General features: G+C 36.1%; 1 protein-coding gene across 5 annotated transcripts in view; it reads left to right on the forward strand.

The window, feature by feature from the left end:
• The first annotated feature begins 2,337 nt into the window (after nt 1-2,337).
• Nucleotides 2,338-20,121, forward strand: part of LOC105217947 (protein doublesex) — a 112,583-nt gene continuing 94,799 nt past the window's right edge. For 3 of the 5 annotated variants that reach the window (XM_029043856.2, XM_011193217.3, XM_029043857.2), the window contains exons 1-2: nt 11,356-12,362; nt 16,990-18,708. In XM_029043856.2, coding sequence (XP_028899689.1) covers nt 17,970-18,708 — 739 coding nt within the window. In that variant the 5' untranslated portion in view covers nt 11,356-12,362; nt 16,990-17,969. Of the gene's footprint in view, nt 2,809-2,835; nt 2,853-11,355; nt 12,363-16,989; nt 18,709-20,121 lie in introns of those variants that run through there. The other 2 variants (XM_011193220.3, XM_011193219.3) reach the window with 2 other exon arrangements.

The raw sequence follows: 20,121 nt of genomic DNA on the forward strand, positions 1-20,121 counted from the left end.
CTGATGCTTTCCTCCAAAAGCGCTTTATATGGTGATGTTGTTAACACTGTCGATTCTGATCGTTTGCCTCTGGAGCTGGTAGACAGTTTTAGCTTAGGTGGTGGGGATATCTGCCAAGGTGTGACGAAATTTTTCATCGCTGCCCTACTTGTGCTGGCCACTGGTTCTTCTAAAAATATATCTTCTATAGGTTGAGTATCTTTCAGCGGATTTTCTTGGCGTTGCTCCATAAAATCACTTTCCTGGAAAATATTTTTATCAAAGGGATAGATACCAGTGCATTTGAACCCATTAATTGCTATCTGTGCCGTTTGAACTTTCAGGTAAGACTTTGAAAACAGCTCAACTACATCAAATTGTGTCACCTTTCGGCCTTGCTCTCGCATAAATCGTCTTATTTCGTCATTGTAATATGTTTTAAGAGGACCCATAAATGCTTTATCTAAGGGTTGCATTTTGTGTGTACAATGAGGTGGCAATGATAAGATAATGACGCCATTTTGACGAGCCTTATCCAAAACATCAACATTTCGCGTATGACTGTAGTGGCCATCTAAAATAAGCAAGATTGGGTTCTCCTTTGATGGATTAGTGAATCGCAAAAAGTGATCAAACCACGCGGTAAATATTGGTATTTGTATCCATCCCGATATGTGACAAGCAGAATCAGAACCAGAGGGAGCATGTTTCATTAAAAGCGGAGAGGGATTTTTTCTTGGAAAAATGAAAAATGGTGGAACAAAGGCTCCTCCTGCGCTCTTGCAGCTTACAACTGTTATGAGAGATCCTCTTTCTGCTGAAGTCATGCAACCAATTTGCCTTTTGCCATTTGCTGCTAAAATTTTTGGCTGCTTACTTTGCACGATAGACACTCCTGTCTCATCAACATTCCATATTCTAGTTGCAGAAAATGTATGCTTCTCAAACTCCTGCTCCAATAAATTATAGAACTTGCTCACATTTTCCACATTTAATCCTTTGATTCTCTCGATTGAGGTACCTGTGGCAGAGCGTAAGCTTATTTCCGTTTTATGTCTATTTAGAAAGCTACGCAACCAATCTCTTCCGCCGCATTCCTTGATTATGGAGAATGGGTTCTCAATATTATTTCGCTTTGCTAATTGAAATGCAAGCGAAAGCACATCACTTCGAGTGATTTCATCGGTCCACAAACCACCAACCCGTTGTGTTTTCTGAATGAAATGGCTGCTCTTGAATCTCTTCAGGGTGCTCTTCGTCCCCCAAATGGGGCAAATTTGCTTGTTCACATATGCATTGAGCCAGAACAGAATTTGGTTCAAAAATAACATAACAGCTTGAGACGACTCACGCGTAATCTGTCAAAAAAAGTTATTGAAAAAAGTACCTCTTCTTGGATCACCCGTTATATCGGTCTAATATTGAAAATACCGAAAGTCATTGACACCCTTAATAAGGTATGTAGACCTGTATTTTGAGCAACCATTGAGAATGTTCAAACTGATTTCAATAGTAATATCATTTGATAATAGATAGAATCTTGACTGAAAGTGAAAGCTTCAAATAAAATTAGATTACAGCAATATGATAAATATGTACATATGTATGTATATCAGCGTATAATGTTTTTATTTTATTCACACCTGAAAATAAAAGCTCCAACAAACAACTTACTGTGAATGTTTAAACGCTAAACTAATTTATTTTTTAATTTTAAATTTATAAAGCCTCGCTTCCCGTCTTTGCGGCTAATTTTTTCATCTATATTATACCCATATACATATTATTATTCTTAATATATTCTATGTTGAAATAGCAAAAATATATATTTTGGTTTAATGTATAACTTTTGTGCCGTTACGAAAAAAAACTGTTTTGAATTAAATACAAAAATAAATCTGTTTTAGAATAAATACATAAAAATGTTTGTTGCTGTGCAAAGCCAAATAACACCTGGCTCTCTTCAAATATTCTTGTATGAAATAAAGTAATTTCGAATGCCATGCGCCTAGACATTTGTAATTCAAATTTCAAGTTCTTCAGCATACTAAAAGTTGCTATTCTAATTCTACGAGTGGCAATGTCTTCATTGGTCTACGTACTGATGTATTCTTCAAGGTTCTATAAGAAGATATGCTTACATATACCACTTGTGGCAGAGATTTTCGCACTCTGTCATGTTACTCTTAACATTTTGCACTCTTTGATAAGACGCTCACAGAGTGTACTAGTTCAGAGAGTCGTGGGCTGAGGCTGTCTCCAAACATGAAAATTGAGTCAGTAAATGTGCCAATGATAATGCATGAAAAATTGCAATCAGCTCTCGTTGGCGCGCATTTTTAGTAACCAAACGACTTTATCAGATGTTGGGGCCGCTATGATGCTGGCCGTGGTACTTCGAGACACCGTGTAAAATAATAATAAATAAATAAATGCATAGCAACGGCTATTCGGGTGCCGGTCGTTCTTAGCGTTGGGGTGACGGTGCTCGAAATGTAAAAATATAAATACGCGTTTGTTATTGCCAATCGAATAAATTATGTTCAAATTAAATGTTAAGTGATTGTGTTATACTCTAAATATGCCAGTTTCAGTTCAATACCTTTGCTGCTAGTACGTGCACATATACAAATATCATACGTATGTACATATACATATATGGATCTCAGTCAATGCAATGAACTTTCGTGTTTATATACAAATAAGTGTAGTTGAATTATGTGTGGCACGGTGCACTTCAATTGCATTGCCGAAATGGCACATAAGCAACCGGGTACCATCAACATAATTCCGAATACCCAGCAGTGAACTTCGTCAAATGGGTTTCAAGTGAGTTCATACACGCAACCGGTTCGTTAGCCGCATCATTTACGGTATAAGAAAGCTTGGAAAGTGGCAATAACTAAAAGTGTTATTGATGAATCGAAGATTTAAACTCAAAATATTTAATAATTTCCTAAACAATATACGTATCGTTAAAGAATATACATATGTATGTATATACAGTGAAACTTGAACGGACACTCACCTTCGATCGATTTTTGTACGCCGAAGAGAAGTGTCCACCTAATGCCTAAGACAGACATATGGTTTCCGTACTACAATGTGTACGAAAATAAAAGCTCAGGAAACCATGTACCAGCATAGCGACACACATGTAGTATTGTACTATGTTTACATCCATCAGCTGATACAAATAAATTATAATTATGAATAACAGGAAGGAAAATGGATCCTAACTTAGTTATACTTGCAAACAATCTTAAAATATTCTTTTCCAATATAATTATTACTTTTCAACAAATTTTTCTCATCCTTTTTCAAATTTTGTTTTTTGATTTCAGTTTATTTTGCATTTAATTTATTTTCGGTATGTCAAAACGTCAGAATATGATTGTGGCAGAAGAGCTTAATGCGATCAATTGTAGTACATTTCACAACATCACATAATCTCAATGTAATTCTGTAGCATACTACAATTTGTACCACATGTCTGTCTCAGGTATAAGAGGGGGCCATTTCTTCCAAAAATTTAACAGGGTGCAAGAAAAAATGTCCTCTCAAGGGAAATGTCCATTTAATAGAGGACATATTTTGATTCTATTGATTATGCTTAAAAATAACAATCAAGTTTGTATAAGTAAATATGCAAATTAACAAACTACAACTAATAAGAATCGAGGTGACTTACAGTTTTCCTAAAAATAAATTTGTTTTGATTCGATTACAATTCCTGATTTCAAGGAGCAGGACCTAGAAATAGAAACTAGTCACGAATTACCAACTGTAAGAATTCCCAGTTGTGTAGAATGTACTCTTACTGGGTTATGTAGGAGTAATCAAAAACAAAATACATAAGTAATAAAAATTAACCCTCATAAAATGTGTCTTGATTAGACAAAACCCAATACTTAGTTGGTAGCTAGTAACCTAATTTTAGAATGAAAACGTCAATATTTTCTGGATTAGAGTTTATCTTTAACTAGAATTGATTTCGAATTGCTTTAATGAAACTTGTATGTAAATATTGTATCCCAACCACTTCTAAATGATCGTATTTATTTAATAATTATTATATACTCTCACATATACTACGAAAATACTTTTGTATAATTATAATTATATGCCCATAAATAACAAATGAATTTCCTTTCAATTAGAATGCATTGTTACTAATTATATTATAACAATAAGAAATAAAATTTAATATACCCAAGTGCTGGTGTGGTTACACCTGTTTCCGAGAAAATTCATTATTCAAACTATTTGAATGTGTTCTCAATTATTTTTTCTGACTCCTTGTTGGTCCTGTAGCGGTAAAAAACGAACATTGTAATTTTTGCATGTAAATATTTTATAATTTGTCATAAAGAATATTTACTGGCACATACGACGTGCATAAATATGCTTCCCTTATTATGCGAGGAGTACCTTAAAAGGTATTCTTTTGGGAACCGCATTCTGCAGGGTTCGACTGGGTATCCATACATACTATGTCTCCACATATTACATACATATGTATGTATGTATATACACACAACCATGCATATTAAGTATGAGCGTGTGTACATAAATGTACAAAACTTGCAAACTTGTTGCGTTTCAATTTCCTACTTTGAGATACAATAAACTAAAGTGCGAATATGTACATAGATACATATATTAGAGCATATTGATTTGTATGGCAAAAAAATATCGCATATCTGAGAGCGGGAGAGTGAGAAAGAATGTATATGAAATATTTTGAAAATTGTAAAGCAAACTTAGCAAAGCGTTTTTGTCGCTTTTAACCCTGGCTGGACTAACATATCAATTGCAAAATCACTATACAAAAATATGCCTTCCTCTTATGGAACTTATTATCTATTGGCGGTTTAATTAAATTTTTAATTTTGCTATTTTATTTGACCCCAATTTGTAGATAATAAATTATTTGGTAATTATGCATTTCATATTTCGAACCAATTTCAAAGTATAACAAATTTAAAGCGAACGTTTCAAGATTTTCTAATAATTATTCATGATAGAATGAACATTGATGAACTCGGTGTAAACCCAGCTCTAACCCCCATATTCCTAGCCTAATAATTTTTGCCGCTCTGGTATCGAATATTGAATTTATTTTTAAATTTTGCCAACACCTGAGAATATTTCGCCACCTTTGAGCCTTGCCAACCGGCAACAGATTATTTCTTCATCTCACTTTTTGTGCTTTATCTTTTTCTTCTGACACCACTAAGTAAAATACAAGTAAGGAAAGGCTAATTTCGGAATTTGACCCATATTTTCGACATAAAGTCCAATAGAATAACGAAAATCATTATATATACTAGTATATGAGGGCTGAGGTAATTCCTGAACCAATTTCACTAATTTTCACCACCACAGTACACTATCTATTATAAAGTGATGGAATCAGATGAAATGCAAAATTGAGTTATATGGGAAGAAGTAGGCGTGGTTGTGCACCGATTTGGCCCATTTTTTATCCGTGTTATCACGGTGTCAAGAAAATATTATATACCGAAACTCATTGAAATCTGTCGAGTAGTTCCTGAGATATGGTTTTTGACCCATAAGTGGGCGACGACACCCCCATTTTCCATTTTTTAAAACGATCTGAGTGCAGCTTCTTTCTGCCATTTCTTCTGTAAAATTTAGTGGTTCTGAAGTTTTTCGTTAGTGAGTTAACTTACTTTTAGTAATTTTCAACATAACCTTTGTATGGGAGGTGGGCGTGGTTATTATCCGATTTCAATTATTTTAGTGGTGTGTGATGGGGTACTTAAGGGAAACGACTGCAGAAAGTTTGGTTCATATAGCTTTATTGGTTTGTGAGATATGTACATAAAGATCTTGGTATCCCTATGGTAAAGATATCCATAAAGATCTTGGTATTCCTATGGTAAAGAAAGAAGTAGAGGACAGCAGATTGAAATATTTATCTAAACTCCGTGATCACCCAAACCCATTGGCTAATGCTTTAGTACAACCCTGTAATCAATCACGTCTAAAAAGAAGAGATATGCCTGCATACTAAAGAGCAACGTTTCACCAAAACAACTCAATCACCTGGTTGAGCTTGTCTAGTTTTTAAATAGATTTAAGATTTTATAACTTGTTGTTAGGCTTAAAGTAAAAGCAGATTCAATAAATAAGGAAATATTGAAAAAAAATGTACAAAAAACTTATTTGGGGGCGTTGACACACCCACTTCCCAAAAAAAATACAGTAGTTTTCCGAAATAACGAACACATTAATTGTCAGGCCTGTTCGTTACATCGAATTTTTCGTTAATTCGAGTACTCACTTAGAAGTATGTTTTTCAATAAAAATGAGTTATATATCCGTAAATTGCAGTTCAATAAATTTTTTTATTAATTATTTGTTAAAAAATGAAAAACCATAACAAAACAATTCAAATCCAATAAATTCTTCCAAATGGATCAGTTCTGACACTCATACTTCTATTTGGTGCTGATCAATAATTTTAAGCTTTTTTATAAAATTCATCATTTTTTCAATTTGCACATTTCTTTTGAATTTTGTCTAGTTATATTTTTAATTCTGGTTAGATGTTATTTGATTTTTTCTCTTTCTTTATATGTCTTCTTCATGTTGTTCGTTAAACCGAGCACTTACAAATCCCCGATGTTCGTTATTTAAGGTACTCAATGTAACAAACTTATATATATATATATTTGGCGTAGGAACCGCTTTAAGCGATTATAGCCGAATCCACCAGAACGCGCCACTCATTCCTCCTTTTTGCTTTTTGGCGCCAACTGGAAACACCAAGTGAAGCCAGGTCACTTTGCACTTGGTCTTTCCACCGGAGTGGAGGTCGTCCTCTTCCGCGGCTTCCTCCAGCGGGTACTGCATCGAATACTTTCAGAGCTGGAGTGTTTTCTTCCATCCGTACAACATGACCTAGCCAGCGTAGCCGATGTCTTTTTATTCGCTGAACTATGTCAATGTCGTCGTATAAATCGTACAGCTCATCGTTCCATCGTCTGCGGTAATCGCCGTTGCCAATGTTTAGAGGACCATAAATCTTGCGCAAAACCTTTCTCTCGAAAACCCCAAGAGTCGTCTCATCGGATGTTGTCATCGTCCACGCTTCAGCGCCATACATCAGGACGGGAATAATGAGCGACTTATAGAGTTTGATTTTGGTTCGTCGAGAGAGGACTTTACTTTTCAATTGCCTACTCAGTCAAAAGTAGCACCTGTTGGCAAGAGTGATTCTGCGTTGGATTTCAAGGCTGACATTGTTGGTGTTGTTAATGCTGGTTCCCAGATAAACGAAATTATCTACAATTTCAAAGTTATGACTGTCAACAGTGACGTGGGAGCCAAGACGCGAGTGCGCTGACTGTTTGTTTGATGACAGGAGATATTTCGTCTTGTCCTCATTCACCACCAGACCCATACGCTTCGCTTCTTTATCTAGTCTGGAATATCATCGGCATACGCCAGGAGCTGTACACTCTTGTAGAAGATTGTACCCTCTCTATTTAGTTCTGCAGCTCGTATTATTTTTTCCAGCAATAGATTGAAGAAGTCGCACGATAGTGAGTCACCCTGTCTGAAGCCTCGTTTGGTATCGAACGGCTCAGAGAGGTCCTTCCCGATCCTGACGGAGTTTTTGGTGTTGCTCAACGTCAGCTTACATAGCCGTATTAGTTTTGCAGGGATACCAAATTTAGACATCGCGGCATAAAGGCAGCTCCTTTTCGTGCTATCGAAGGCAGCTTTAAAATCGATAAAAAGATGGTGAGTATCGATTCTTCTCTCTCGGGTCTTTTCCAAGATTTGGCGCATAGTGAATATCTGGTCCATTGTGGATTTTCCAGGTCTAAAGCCACACTGATAAGGTCCAATCAGTTCGTTGACGGTGGGCTTTAGTCTTTCACACAATACGCTCGACAAAACCTTATATGCGATATTGAGGAGACTTATACCACGGTAGTTGGCGCAGATTGTGGGGTCTCCCTTCTTATGGATTGGGCAGAGCACACTAAGATTCCAATCGTCAGGCATGCTTTCTTCCGACCATATTCTACAAAGAAGCTGATGCATGCACCTTATCAGTTCTTCGCCGCCGTATTTGAATAGCTCGGCCGGTAATCCATCGGCCCCCGCCGCTTTGTTGTTCTTCAAGCGGGTAATTGCTATTCGAATTTCTTCATGGTCGGGTAATGGATGTAACAAACTTGCTTGTTCGTTATAAGCGGTTTGCGTTAAAACGAATATTCGTTATTTCGGAAAACTACTGTACTTCCAAATATGACCCTTCCTATTGTGATCCTTTGTACCAAATTTTATTTTTATAACTTTATTTATGGCTAAGTTATTACGCTTTATGTGTTTTCGGTTTTCGACGTTTTGTGGGCGTGGCAATAGTCCGATTTTGCCCACAGACGGACGGACAGACATCCGGATTTCAACTCTACTCGTCATCGTGATAATTTTGATATATATAACCCTATATCTAACTCTTTTATTTCTGGGTGACACAAACATCCGTTATGTGAACAAAACTATAATACTCTCTATAGCAAATTTGTTGCGAGAGTATAATAATAATTTGCATCGGTCTTTACGCATTGGTTCACTTGTGGAAATATTGTATTTATAAATTGATAAATAATTTTTGTTTTCAAATAAGATCATTATGGTTAATTTGCGCTAGTGAAGGGTTAAACTTCGGGCCAAGGTGTAAATGAATAAAGCACTGCGGTTTATGTAGAGAAAACTGCAATGTTAACCGCTGCAATCATAAAAAATGGGCCTAATTGTTGCAGCACGCAAGCCCTTGCCATTCTTTGTCTTTGCTTCGCTTGCATTTCACATCTTTTCTACTCTGCCTTGCTTCCTCTTTCACAATCGCAACCGAGGCAAGTTTGTTTGCTTTCCACGCTTCCGTAAGTTCGTCATTCTTTCTTTGTTTCGATATTTATAAATTCATTATGGTTATCAGCATTTTTCGAACAATAAAATGTCAATATTCCCGGAGTAGCGTATGAGCAATTGTTAATCATTGTACTGCAAAGAGTTGAGTTAGAAGAAGAGAGTACAGCGTTTAGAGGACAAGTTGCCTATATATATACATACATACATGTGCGTGCCTCGAAAGCTTTCGGCCTTGCTTGTAGTATACTCAGTTTAGTGGAGAGCTGTTAACTTCCCATGAGCGTTATCGCGTTGACCGCACACTGCTAAATGAAAGCGCTCGCTTCTATCGACTTGCTGGTGATCGCAAGAGTAGCATGGCACTAAATTTTAAAACATTTCACAAACATATTATACCACTTATGAGCACGTTTCTGTTTGTTTAGTTTGCGTTCATCAATGTAAGAGAAATTCCTGCGTTGAGAAATGTTAATGGTTTCGTAATATGCAAAACTCTCTTCGTGCTCTTCATGTAGGAATATGTATGTATGAATATCATTTACATTATGGACGAAATAATAACATAAATTCAATAATAATAAACCCTGATATTACTCTACGCCCGCCTCACACACACAAGGCAGTGCGTATATGTTTGTGTGTGTGGATGCAAAAATTTGTTCAAATAATATGTGGGTCACACCATACTACTTGCGATGACACGAAATGGCACAACCAGTTGAAGAAAAATTTTTTATCCTAATTTAAGCTTGCCTTCATTTCTGACCATATGACCGAAACCGACAGGTCCAACATTTCGTCGAACACCATCAAGTCTTTCAAAAATTAAATCACTATATTATAAAGGTATGCATTATAGGTATGCATCCTAATTATGTATTAACTGTTTTATAATTTCTGTTGCCGTTGAAAATAATTATATGTGAATACCAAAAAATACTGGTTGAAACCTTGCCGACCGGCTGTTGTGTGGCTTTGAACGACTTCAACATCCAAAAATTATTTAGCGGTCTGCCGATTATGCTCGGGTGTATACAAGTAATGATGTATTAAGCAGAAACTTGTTCTTATTGCGTTAGATCATTTTGAAGTCGTTCTTTTTAAAGACCGTCGTCTTTTTGATCAAACACCACTTTCTCTTCTACAATATTTATCATTCATAATTTTGTAGAAAGAAAGTGTTCTTTTATTCGCATAACTTGGATGAGCCCGTGACTTTAACTAACTCTCCTGTTGTCTTCCTGAACAGAGTACATCATTTTGCATCATATGTATAAAACGTTGAATAAGCCGGGACTTGTTTGTCGTACATAACAACATACATACATATTGCTTTGCAATAACGGTGTCGGTAAAAAATCGATCCCAATAAGAAATAAAGAAATGGCACAATATTGTTCGATCTTCATGTTTGGTTTGCAAATAAACTCTTTAAGTTGTACATATTATGACAGCATTCTGTAGGCCCTACGTAATGTCACCTATTAGGAGAGTGGATAAATGGCCACGTTCGATAATTAGCTCTGAATACCTGAGCACGCAACAGATGTGTAGTGCTGTCGCCGGTTGAATGGCTTTTAATAGTGTGAGAAGCCGGTGAGACATAACTCAGCTAATAAATGAAGTACAACAGTGGCGAGAGCGCCGCTTTCGAGATAATAATAAACAAAACCAAATAAAGCATTTGTCAGATAATGTTGGTTGGATTTCGTCGAACCAGTTCGAACCATTTGGTTCGTGTGCAACGACAGCACGAACTGCATGACAGTGCCGTAACAGCGAAAATAGTTGCCAACTAACAGTACGCTATGCAGTTTAACATTGCTCGGATGCCGCATGCAATCGAAGCATTGCATCGCCCATATTCTAACGACAATATATGAACAAACACGGACGAAGACTAATACACAGCGACAAGCATAGATGTGTTCATACACATTGGCTATAGCGATTTCGGACTATGCAGGGTGGCGACGTCGCGGGGAAGTGTAGGTGCGCACATAACGTCGCACGTTGTTGTTGCAGTTCCGGAGGTGTATGGTTATACGTGCATATGCACCGAACAAGTGCCTGCGGTGGTGGCTGCGCAACAACTTTTTGAGGCAATGCGCCGGTATGCACTCGTCTCACCGCTAGGGCAACAACTATGTTAGTTAGCACATACAACAGTTGTAGCGACAACTGTAAATCACCAGAGAACCGATACAGACGAACGAATGCATTTAGAACAACAGCAACATTTACAGAAACAGTTGCAACCTTAGCTATTGAAAGTTTGCATTTAATTGGGTTCTGTCGTGTTGCTGTACACCCTCCGCCAGTTTGTCTGTCGTGTCTGAGGCCTGTGTAGTGTAGTGACATTGTCATTGACAGCAAACAATTCGCCAAAACAAGCCGACTGCAGTACGGTCATCGGCCACACAACAAGCTCCAAGCAACTCTTCACCAACGGCAGCACCACCACAACCCAACCCAACCCAACCCCTACACCCTTTATCGCAGTCTATGCACATTCGCACATCGTTACCACTATGGCTAGAGCACTCGGGAACAACTCAATTCTCAGTGGCTAGCATCGCAACGCCTTGAGTCGACAACTTGGTCACTGCACACCACATTCGCAGTTTTGTGCTGTTCCGCTGCGGCCGGTCACCATTCGCATCCGCATTCGCCTCACACGTTGATCTAATTCTTCACTCAGCAAGTTCAAGTTGAATTCATAGTCGAAAAACGAATTCGTAATTGATGTTGATGTCGTTGTCGATGTCGCTGTCGATGTTCATTTCGCCGCTTGGGCTGCGCGTTGCCTAACGGAGTTCGTGTTGCATTTTGCAAAAATATATACAAAAGTGCCGCCTTTGTTACTTCTGCGCTTTAAGCTACTACAACTCGGCGTAGTGCGGTGGCCATTATACATGTGTACATTTGTGCCAAACATTCGTGATTGTGATTTTGCATGCGCTGTCGTTCAAATATGGTGCACCGAGTGATCGTCAACTAACTGTAACATTCTGCGCTGACATTATCTAGTAATCAAAAGGTGTTTGGGCGCGCGATGATACTTTGGCTTTTGCCGTCGGGGAATTAATTCAAATAATATTTCAGTTGCAGTCACGATCATTTGTTATCTAAAAAGGCGACCGACCACAAATACATTTGTATAACGAAATAAAGTGAATGAGACCGATCGATGAAATTTCAAAGTTTTTCAGAATAAAGTTTAAGGAACTTGTGTAGTGAGAGTGTGCGGTCAACGTGAACATACAAACTTACATACAAACTTTAAACGATAAAAAACAGTAATCGAACACATAAATTGAATGCAATAGCGGCGTTTAATTAATTACCGTAAATTATCACGGTATTTAACATAGACAATTAAATAATAATTATTAACCATGTGCAATATAAAAATTGTTTACAAAACCTTAAAATAACGAGAGTGTGCGATTCCTTAATCACATCCAGTAAGTTTGAATTAATTATTTGTTACAATTTGTTAATTACTTTTTTTACTCATTATAAATGTTTTGTTGAAAGAGTATAAGGCGTGAATTAACGCCAGCAATTATAATTACAGTTTAAGTTCAGGTGGAGAGAAATCATTGACACATGGGCAAACATTTTTAACAATGAATTGGTTATCTATTTGCATTATGATTTAATGAAATGTGTCCAATTTAATAATTAATACTTATAATTATTCCACATACAAACGTATATACATATGTACATAGGTCCGTTTAAATTAAATACCGCCATTACCAAATGGTCACAGTTAAATTTTCCATGAGTGTTTCTGCAATAAAACGTGTAATTTCCTAATTTTTTGGTGATTTGCAAATTATCTTACAAATAGCTGATCCTGAAGTTCAAAACTTCCCCGTGTTGCTTTCAGTTTTGGACAACTTAAGGGATATCGACGGTTTAACAAATTCATTCATAAAACCAAATCTAATTCTTGAAATTTATTGCTGGCAGTTGCCAAAGTTTTAGCAACTTAAATGCAGACTTACTCCGGAACAACGTTTATTGCTGACATTCAGCCCCAACTGCTGCAAAAAGTGGTCCAAAAGTGCGCCTCTCGGTTTATTTGAGCCAGCCGCGGCGGTCAATTGCCCGAAATAATTTTTAAAACAAAATGCCCAACCCTTACAATTACATGGGTATGTCTTCTTTGGATCAATATCTAGTGCTAAAATAGTTACTCGGTGCGAATATTTCCCTATATAAATATATATGTTTCCTTATTATGATTGTCTTATGCTATGTATCATACTCTAACTACCATATTCTTTTTAAATCAGCCAGATAATTACCCTAGCATCAGAATACCTAATTTACTGATTTTATTGTTATTATATTAATGAAGTCAGTTTGGCTAGAATATATAGAAATATGGCAGAGAAATAAGCAAATGAACTGAAGACTCGCAGTAGTCAAAAGTATTAATTTTACCCTACGACAAGTACAACAACAAGCGAAAGCTTTTTCTGTGAAATTTGTAAAAAACGTTCGATGTGTAAATAATTTTGACCAACTCTGTATGTGAAATAGTTTCTGGGATACGAAAATCAATTATCAAGTAGATTAAGTGCATATTGATAAATTTTTACTTCATCATCAAATGTATTGTTTCTATTATTATACTTTAGATGCATTTTATCACACTTCGAGTAGCTTCGAGTTAAAACATTAGTTCAATAATATCGAACTACAAGTTTCGTTCCAAAAGCTTTAATGCAGATATATATATGAACGCTTAACCTATTAAGGGGCGGTTTCACGACTTTGGAGCTTTGTACCTTAATTTATTACAGAGTTATGTCAAACTCCATTTCTCAGGAACTACTCGAGCAAACTTGGTATGTCTTTTTTTTCTTGATATCCTGAAATTACAGTTTAGAAATAGGCAATGATGTATAGAATTTTTAAATTCATAACATTATAATATATAAATCAATAATCAATGGAGATATCAGAATGAAACATTACCGGCTCTCATATACAGTAGAACTTCCATAACTCGAGGTTCTCCATAACTTGAACTCTTGAATTGGTTATAGAAGTCAAATTTCATACAACTTTCCTTCCATAACTCGAACTTTTCGACCAGGGCGACTGTCGAAACAGAATTTTAAAAGAGTCCCTTCATATCGTATGGAGGCGAACAAAAAATATGATATTACACTTATGGATTGCATAAATCATGTAACAAAGGCATGGGATACAGACGTAAAGAGCCAAACAATACCAAACTGCAACAAACAAAATTACAGAATACTTGTTTTTTGATTCGTGTTAGAGAAGTTCAACGATATCTGATATAAAGATTTTCAATCTTTCTGTCTTTTCAATCAATCTCTAAAATTGAGTATACTGTAGTTTGATGACGAAAATTAGTAAAATCGGTGCGCACCATCGGTCATACACAATATATAATGATTTTTGTTATTTAGTGGACTTTAAGTCGAATAAATGGATTGAATTAACTTCATAGAACTGCGTGACAAGCATGTTTTCTGGTATAGATCTTCTCTACTCCTAATAATGTAATAAAGTAATGAAATCGGTCTAAACCTTGGTATACCCTCCATTGTAATTTCATTTAGTTGACATTTGCCGCATATAGCTTAGAGAAGCCGTCGTAATATATACGTATGTAAGTACATATAATATTATAAATAAATGACAATGTTTCAATTGACAGTACGACATTTGATAGTCAAAATTATATCAGTTACTTGTGTCAGTTAAATTGATTTTGCTATTATATAAATATCTCGGATGTAAACCAAATTTTGTACTTAAATGTAGTCTATTGCTAATAGATACCATATTTTATTGCAATCCACTAACGGTTTCGTTGAACAACGAATGTTGAATTTATGTATAACATTTGTATACTCTCGCAACACGGTTGCTAAAAAAGTTTTTTTTTCAATATATATTTATTTACTGAATCTGCTCTGTAAAGCCTAACAATAAGTTATAAAATCTTAAAACTAATTAAAACTAGACAAGCTCAACCAGGTGATTGAGTTGTTTTGGTGAAACGTTGCTCTTTAGTATGCAGGCATATCTCTTCTTTTTAGACGTGATTGATTACAGGGTTGTACTAAAGCATTAGCCAATGGGTTTGGGTGATCACGGAGATTAGATAAATATTTCAATCTGCTGTCCTCTACTTCTTTCTTTACCATAGGGATACCAAGATCTTTATGGATATTATCATTGCGCATGTACCATGGTGAGCACGTGATTGTTCTAAGCATTTTCGATTGGAACCTTTGTATTATATCGATATTAGTTGCACAGGTCGTACCCCACAGTTGAATGCCATACATCCAAATCGGCTTTATGACCGCATTGTATAAAAGCACCTTGTTGTCTAAGCTAAGTTTAGAGTTTTTATTTAAAAGCCAATTTAAATTGGCTGCTCTTAACTTCATGCATGTTATTTTACTCGCTATATGTTTTCTCCACGTAAGCCTTCTATCTAGGTGAATACCAAGATAGGTAACTTCATTCGCTTGGGGCACAAAAATATTGTTCATTTTTACTGCCGGACACATTTCAGAAAATGTAACGTGCTTACACTTTTGTTCAGTATAGTTATATATAGTAGTTATATAGTAGTTTTGTTCATATAAAGGTTTTTTGTAACACCTAAAACTAAACGATGTAGATGTAAGTGATCAGGGTGATGAATAGTTTTGAAATCAGCATGTCTGTCCGTCTGTACCTCTGTCCCTCTGTGCAAGTGATAACTTGAATAAAAATGGATATATCTTAATGAAACTTGGTACACATATTCCTTGACACCATGATACAATTTGTATTGCAGTTGGGTGAAATATGATCGCTGTTACGCCCACAATATGGCGAAAACTGAAAACTTAAAATGTGCCATTACTAAACCATAAATAAAGCTATAAAAGTAAAATTTCAATTTTTTTGGGAAACCAAACATTCTGCACTCACTTCCCTTACGTACCCCATTACACACAATAAAAATAGATGAAATTGGATAATAACCACGCCCACCAACTAAAATCACTTGTGTAAAAATTGTCGAGATCACATTATAACTTTTCAGGGTCCCCGATATCGAACGAAGAAGAAGAAGAGCTCAGTGCGAAAAAGTAATTTTTTACCGAAAATATCGGTAAATCTGTCAGATTTTTTAATGTAATTCAGAGGGAACTTTTTCTTCTAATAGTGTGTCTCTGTACCAAATAAGGGATAAAATCGGCTCATAACTTGCCATAGCTCCCATATACATACTTATATATATATATATATATCGATTAATATGTGATATATCTTAGCTTATCTTATCTTACCTTAATGGTGAAAATAAGTGAAATCGGTTCAGGCTAGTGATGGCCGATATGTACCGATGTTTCAATGTTTTCATTGGATTTGTCTCGTTGGGAACTTGCTTTAGAATGATAAATGCAAGTGATCAAAAATTGTCCGATACACAAATGTAAAGTTTCCTAGGAATTTCGTGTGTATTTTCTGTGATGGTTTAAACAAAGTACTGTGGCAAGTGATGAAGCAGATACCAAAAAACTAATACAAGATGTTTATTTTTAATTGTTTAATGTCCATCCCTAGTTCATGTCCATCCCTTGTCCGATACACAAATGTAAAGTTTCCTAGGAATTTCGTGTGTATTTTCTGTGATGGTTTAAACAAAGTACTGTGGCAAGTGATGAAGCAGATACCAAAAAACTAATACAAGATGTTTATTTTTAATTGTTTAATGTCCATCCCTAGTTCAGCCCTCATATATTTTCTTTATTCTAGCGGACTTTATGCCGAATATATATTGTGCTATATTAATAACATTTCATTCTTTCCTTACTTGTTTATTAAACATTTTTTCCAACGTCCTGCCTTAGAGTTTTGCGAGAGTACAAAATTTTTGGTTACACCCGAACTTAGTTATTAATTACTTATTTCATTTTAATTGTAGAAGAGGTTGAAATATTATCAACAAAGATATTAAAAACTTGTACATTAAGAATTATAAAATTTCATTTGAAAAACATATCTATTGACACGTGTTTTACCGTTTATTTACAGACCACAAGTTCGTACAATGAGTCAAAAAATGGGTAAAACCAAAATCATAAAGAAATAATATATTGACAATAAAACACGCACCTTTAGGTGAACTCAAATATTTAAATAACCAACGTGTTTGAAAGTGGATAATGGAAAGTAGATTTACTTAAAAAGTGTGATGAAGGACTAAAATAACTGAGAAAAATTCAATCACAATATATGACTAGTAAATAAAGTATAGAGTCAGGCATTGTACATCTACTACCTTCAAAATCATTCTTGTGAATGAAAGAGTGCGTGAAGTTACGTTGAAATTAACAGTTACAAATATTCATACTTTTGGTAGATGCATAGAGGCTTCGAAGGATGAAAACAAGTTTTATGCTTTTAAAAACTGAAATAGTGGCTGCAAACGTATGAATGAAACCAAACATCTGTGGTTTGGTAGTATAATTAAAACTAAATTACAATCGAGATAAGGGCATTGCTTTTGTTGTAGCCTTAATTACTTAATATTTTAGTAAAAACTGCCCTTGTGCTTTTTAGTAAGAAGTCATTAATAGCCCAAAGGATCTTGCTTACACATGTGCAAATGTGTTTACAAATTTAAAATCGATATGTGTAGAGCGCACTGATTATATGATGAAGCGCGGTGAATAAATTTTTAACATCAATTTAATCACCTGTTTAGTGAACTGATAATTATATATATGTAACACATAAATAACACCAATAATCAAAAGTTTCGCAAACTCTTGTGAACAAAATAAGCAAAAATAGTGCAAGACTTGGAGGCATCTTCGGCTCAAATTTACTTAAAATCGACACTTGTGTTCGATATCAGAATATTAATAAAACTAAAACGTTGAAAAGGTGCGTTGTAATTCGTGTATCCAACTAAAGTGAGCATCACCATTTCACTGTACATTCGGCCGCCTTATTCGCCACTGCACGCTCATCACGCACGCACAGCGAATAGGCTTCGTAGCTGTTCTTTAATGGTTTCTGAGGATAATTGGAACAGCGACACAATGTCCGATACGGACATGCATGACTCCAAGGCAGACGTGTGTGGTGGTGCCTCCAGCAGCAGTGGCAGCTCTATCTCTCCCCGCACTCCACCCAATTGTGCACGGTGCCGTAATCATGGACTCAAAATCACACTAAAAGGACACAAACGGTATTGCAAATTCCGTTATTGCAATTGTGAAAAGTGTCGCTTAACCGCTGATCGACAACGCGTCATGGCGCTGCAGACAGCATTGAGGCGGGCACAGGCGCAGGATGAACAAAGGGTTCTGCAGATACACGAGGTACCGCCAGTAGTACACGGGCCAACGGCATTACTTAATCATCATCACTTGCATCATCATCACCACTTAAATCAGAATCATCATGCGAGCGCTGCGGCTGCAGCAGCTGCTGCTGCGGCACATCATCATATATCGACAGCGATCCGTTCACCGCCACATGCCGAGCTGGGCGGCGGAAGTGTTGGCAGCGGTGGTGGTGGTGGCGGTATAGCCGGTGGAATTGGTTCTGCCATCACCTCTGTACCTGGATCAGCACCACCAACCGAGCATCACATGTCCACAGTGCCCACTCCAGCACAATCGCTAGAAGGTTCTAGTGACACATCATCGCCATCGCCATCCTCCACTTCGGGAGCGGTATTGCCCATATCGGTAGTTGGCCGCAAACCATCTCTACATCCCAATGGAGTAAATATTCCTTTAGGTAAGTACCCTATATACATTGTGAATATTATTATATAAATTCAAAATTAGAATTAATATCAATATAATTTCGAACTAAAAGCCGAAATGTGAAGATATTCCGGGAAACTGATAATATATTTCGACAAGGGACTACTTTTAAAGTATCTAGAATTAAACCTAAAGTTTTAAGCTGACCTAACGAACCCGAAAGCTTCGGCACTACAGCCGTTTGGATAGGAAAATAAATTAGACATTATTATAAGATATACTATACTAAATTCATATAAAAGCAAAAATATGATATATCTACTTGGAGTCATCGACTTATCTTTCTTTTGTGAGTATAACAGGACACAAACCACAAATCGGTGCAAACCACTCTACTTTGGCTTGGAGGTTCACTATTATCAAACCGTATTAGTCTTGAGATAATTTTGAACCAATTCATAGTTTCCTTCAATATTTCTGTATGTCAAAATAGTGATCAGTTTGAAGAGATCTGCAACTATGTTGATAGCACTTACCACGGGCTCATATCTATATCCATTGTTTTTTCTTGGTATAAATTATTTATACTTATTTGCCCAGTTTTTATATGAAGTCCTCAGTGGAAATAGCTTCGTTATCACTATCAGAATCAGGATACTCTTATTGTGAATCTCACATTTGTCTGGAACCGTTGTAATAACATTTACAGTGTCATTCCCTACATAGTTCCCGATTCTGTACCAGAAATTTAGCAACGCACAATCTTCGGTTTTAATTAATGTCTTCAATGGAGCTTTTTGGTTACTCTGAATAAGAAAAAAATGTTTTTTAAATTCTGTTGCACATTTAACGCAGAGTCATTAAGAAATCAATTTGTAAGAAACAAGACGCTTGTGAGAATTTAGTGCAGTAGCTAAACCAAACAACCACTTCAAGATGTAAACGTCATATTGTTAATATCGCAATTTCGATAAGTAATATTAACGATTTTGTTTGTCTGAAGTCCTTATTTACAATTTTATGACATTATATTATGATGATAAATACTTTAAATTAGTGTAGCTTGGCATTTCAACACTGCTTAAATTGAAATGCGATCGATGCCTGATTATTTGATGTTGAGAAGCCTCACAGGACACACAAACATACATACATACATACATACATAAGTATTTTACGTAACCGGTATAATGCTACGCAGAGCACACCTTTTGCAGTGGACCTCTGCATAAGCATATACCTACATCTATACAATAAGATACCCGAAGATCTGCACTGGTAGTTTCCGTGGCAGCGGCACCTGTTTAAGTGTAATTTTTAGCACTGCAGATTCTGTTGTCAACAAAAATGAATTTGCTTTGAGTTCCATATTTCCTTATAAATTTCAGTTCATGAACAACTTCTCGAATTCCACATTTTATTTATACTTTTTTCAATACTGGAA

This window comes from Zeugodacus cucurbitae, chromosome 2 (assembly GCF_028554725.1).
Source record: "Zeugodacus cucurbitae isolate PBARC_wt_2022May chromosome 2, idZeuCucr1.2, whole genome shotgun sequence".
In the NCBI taxonomy this organism is placed as follows: Eukaryota; Metazoa; Arthropoda; class Insecta; order Diptera; family Tephritidae; genus Zeugodacus; species Zeugodacus cucurbitae.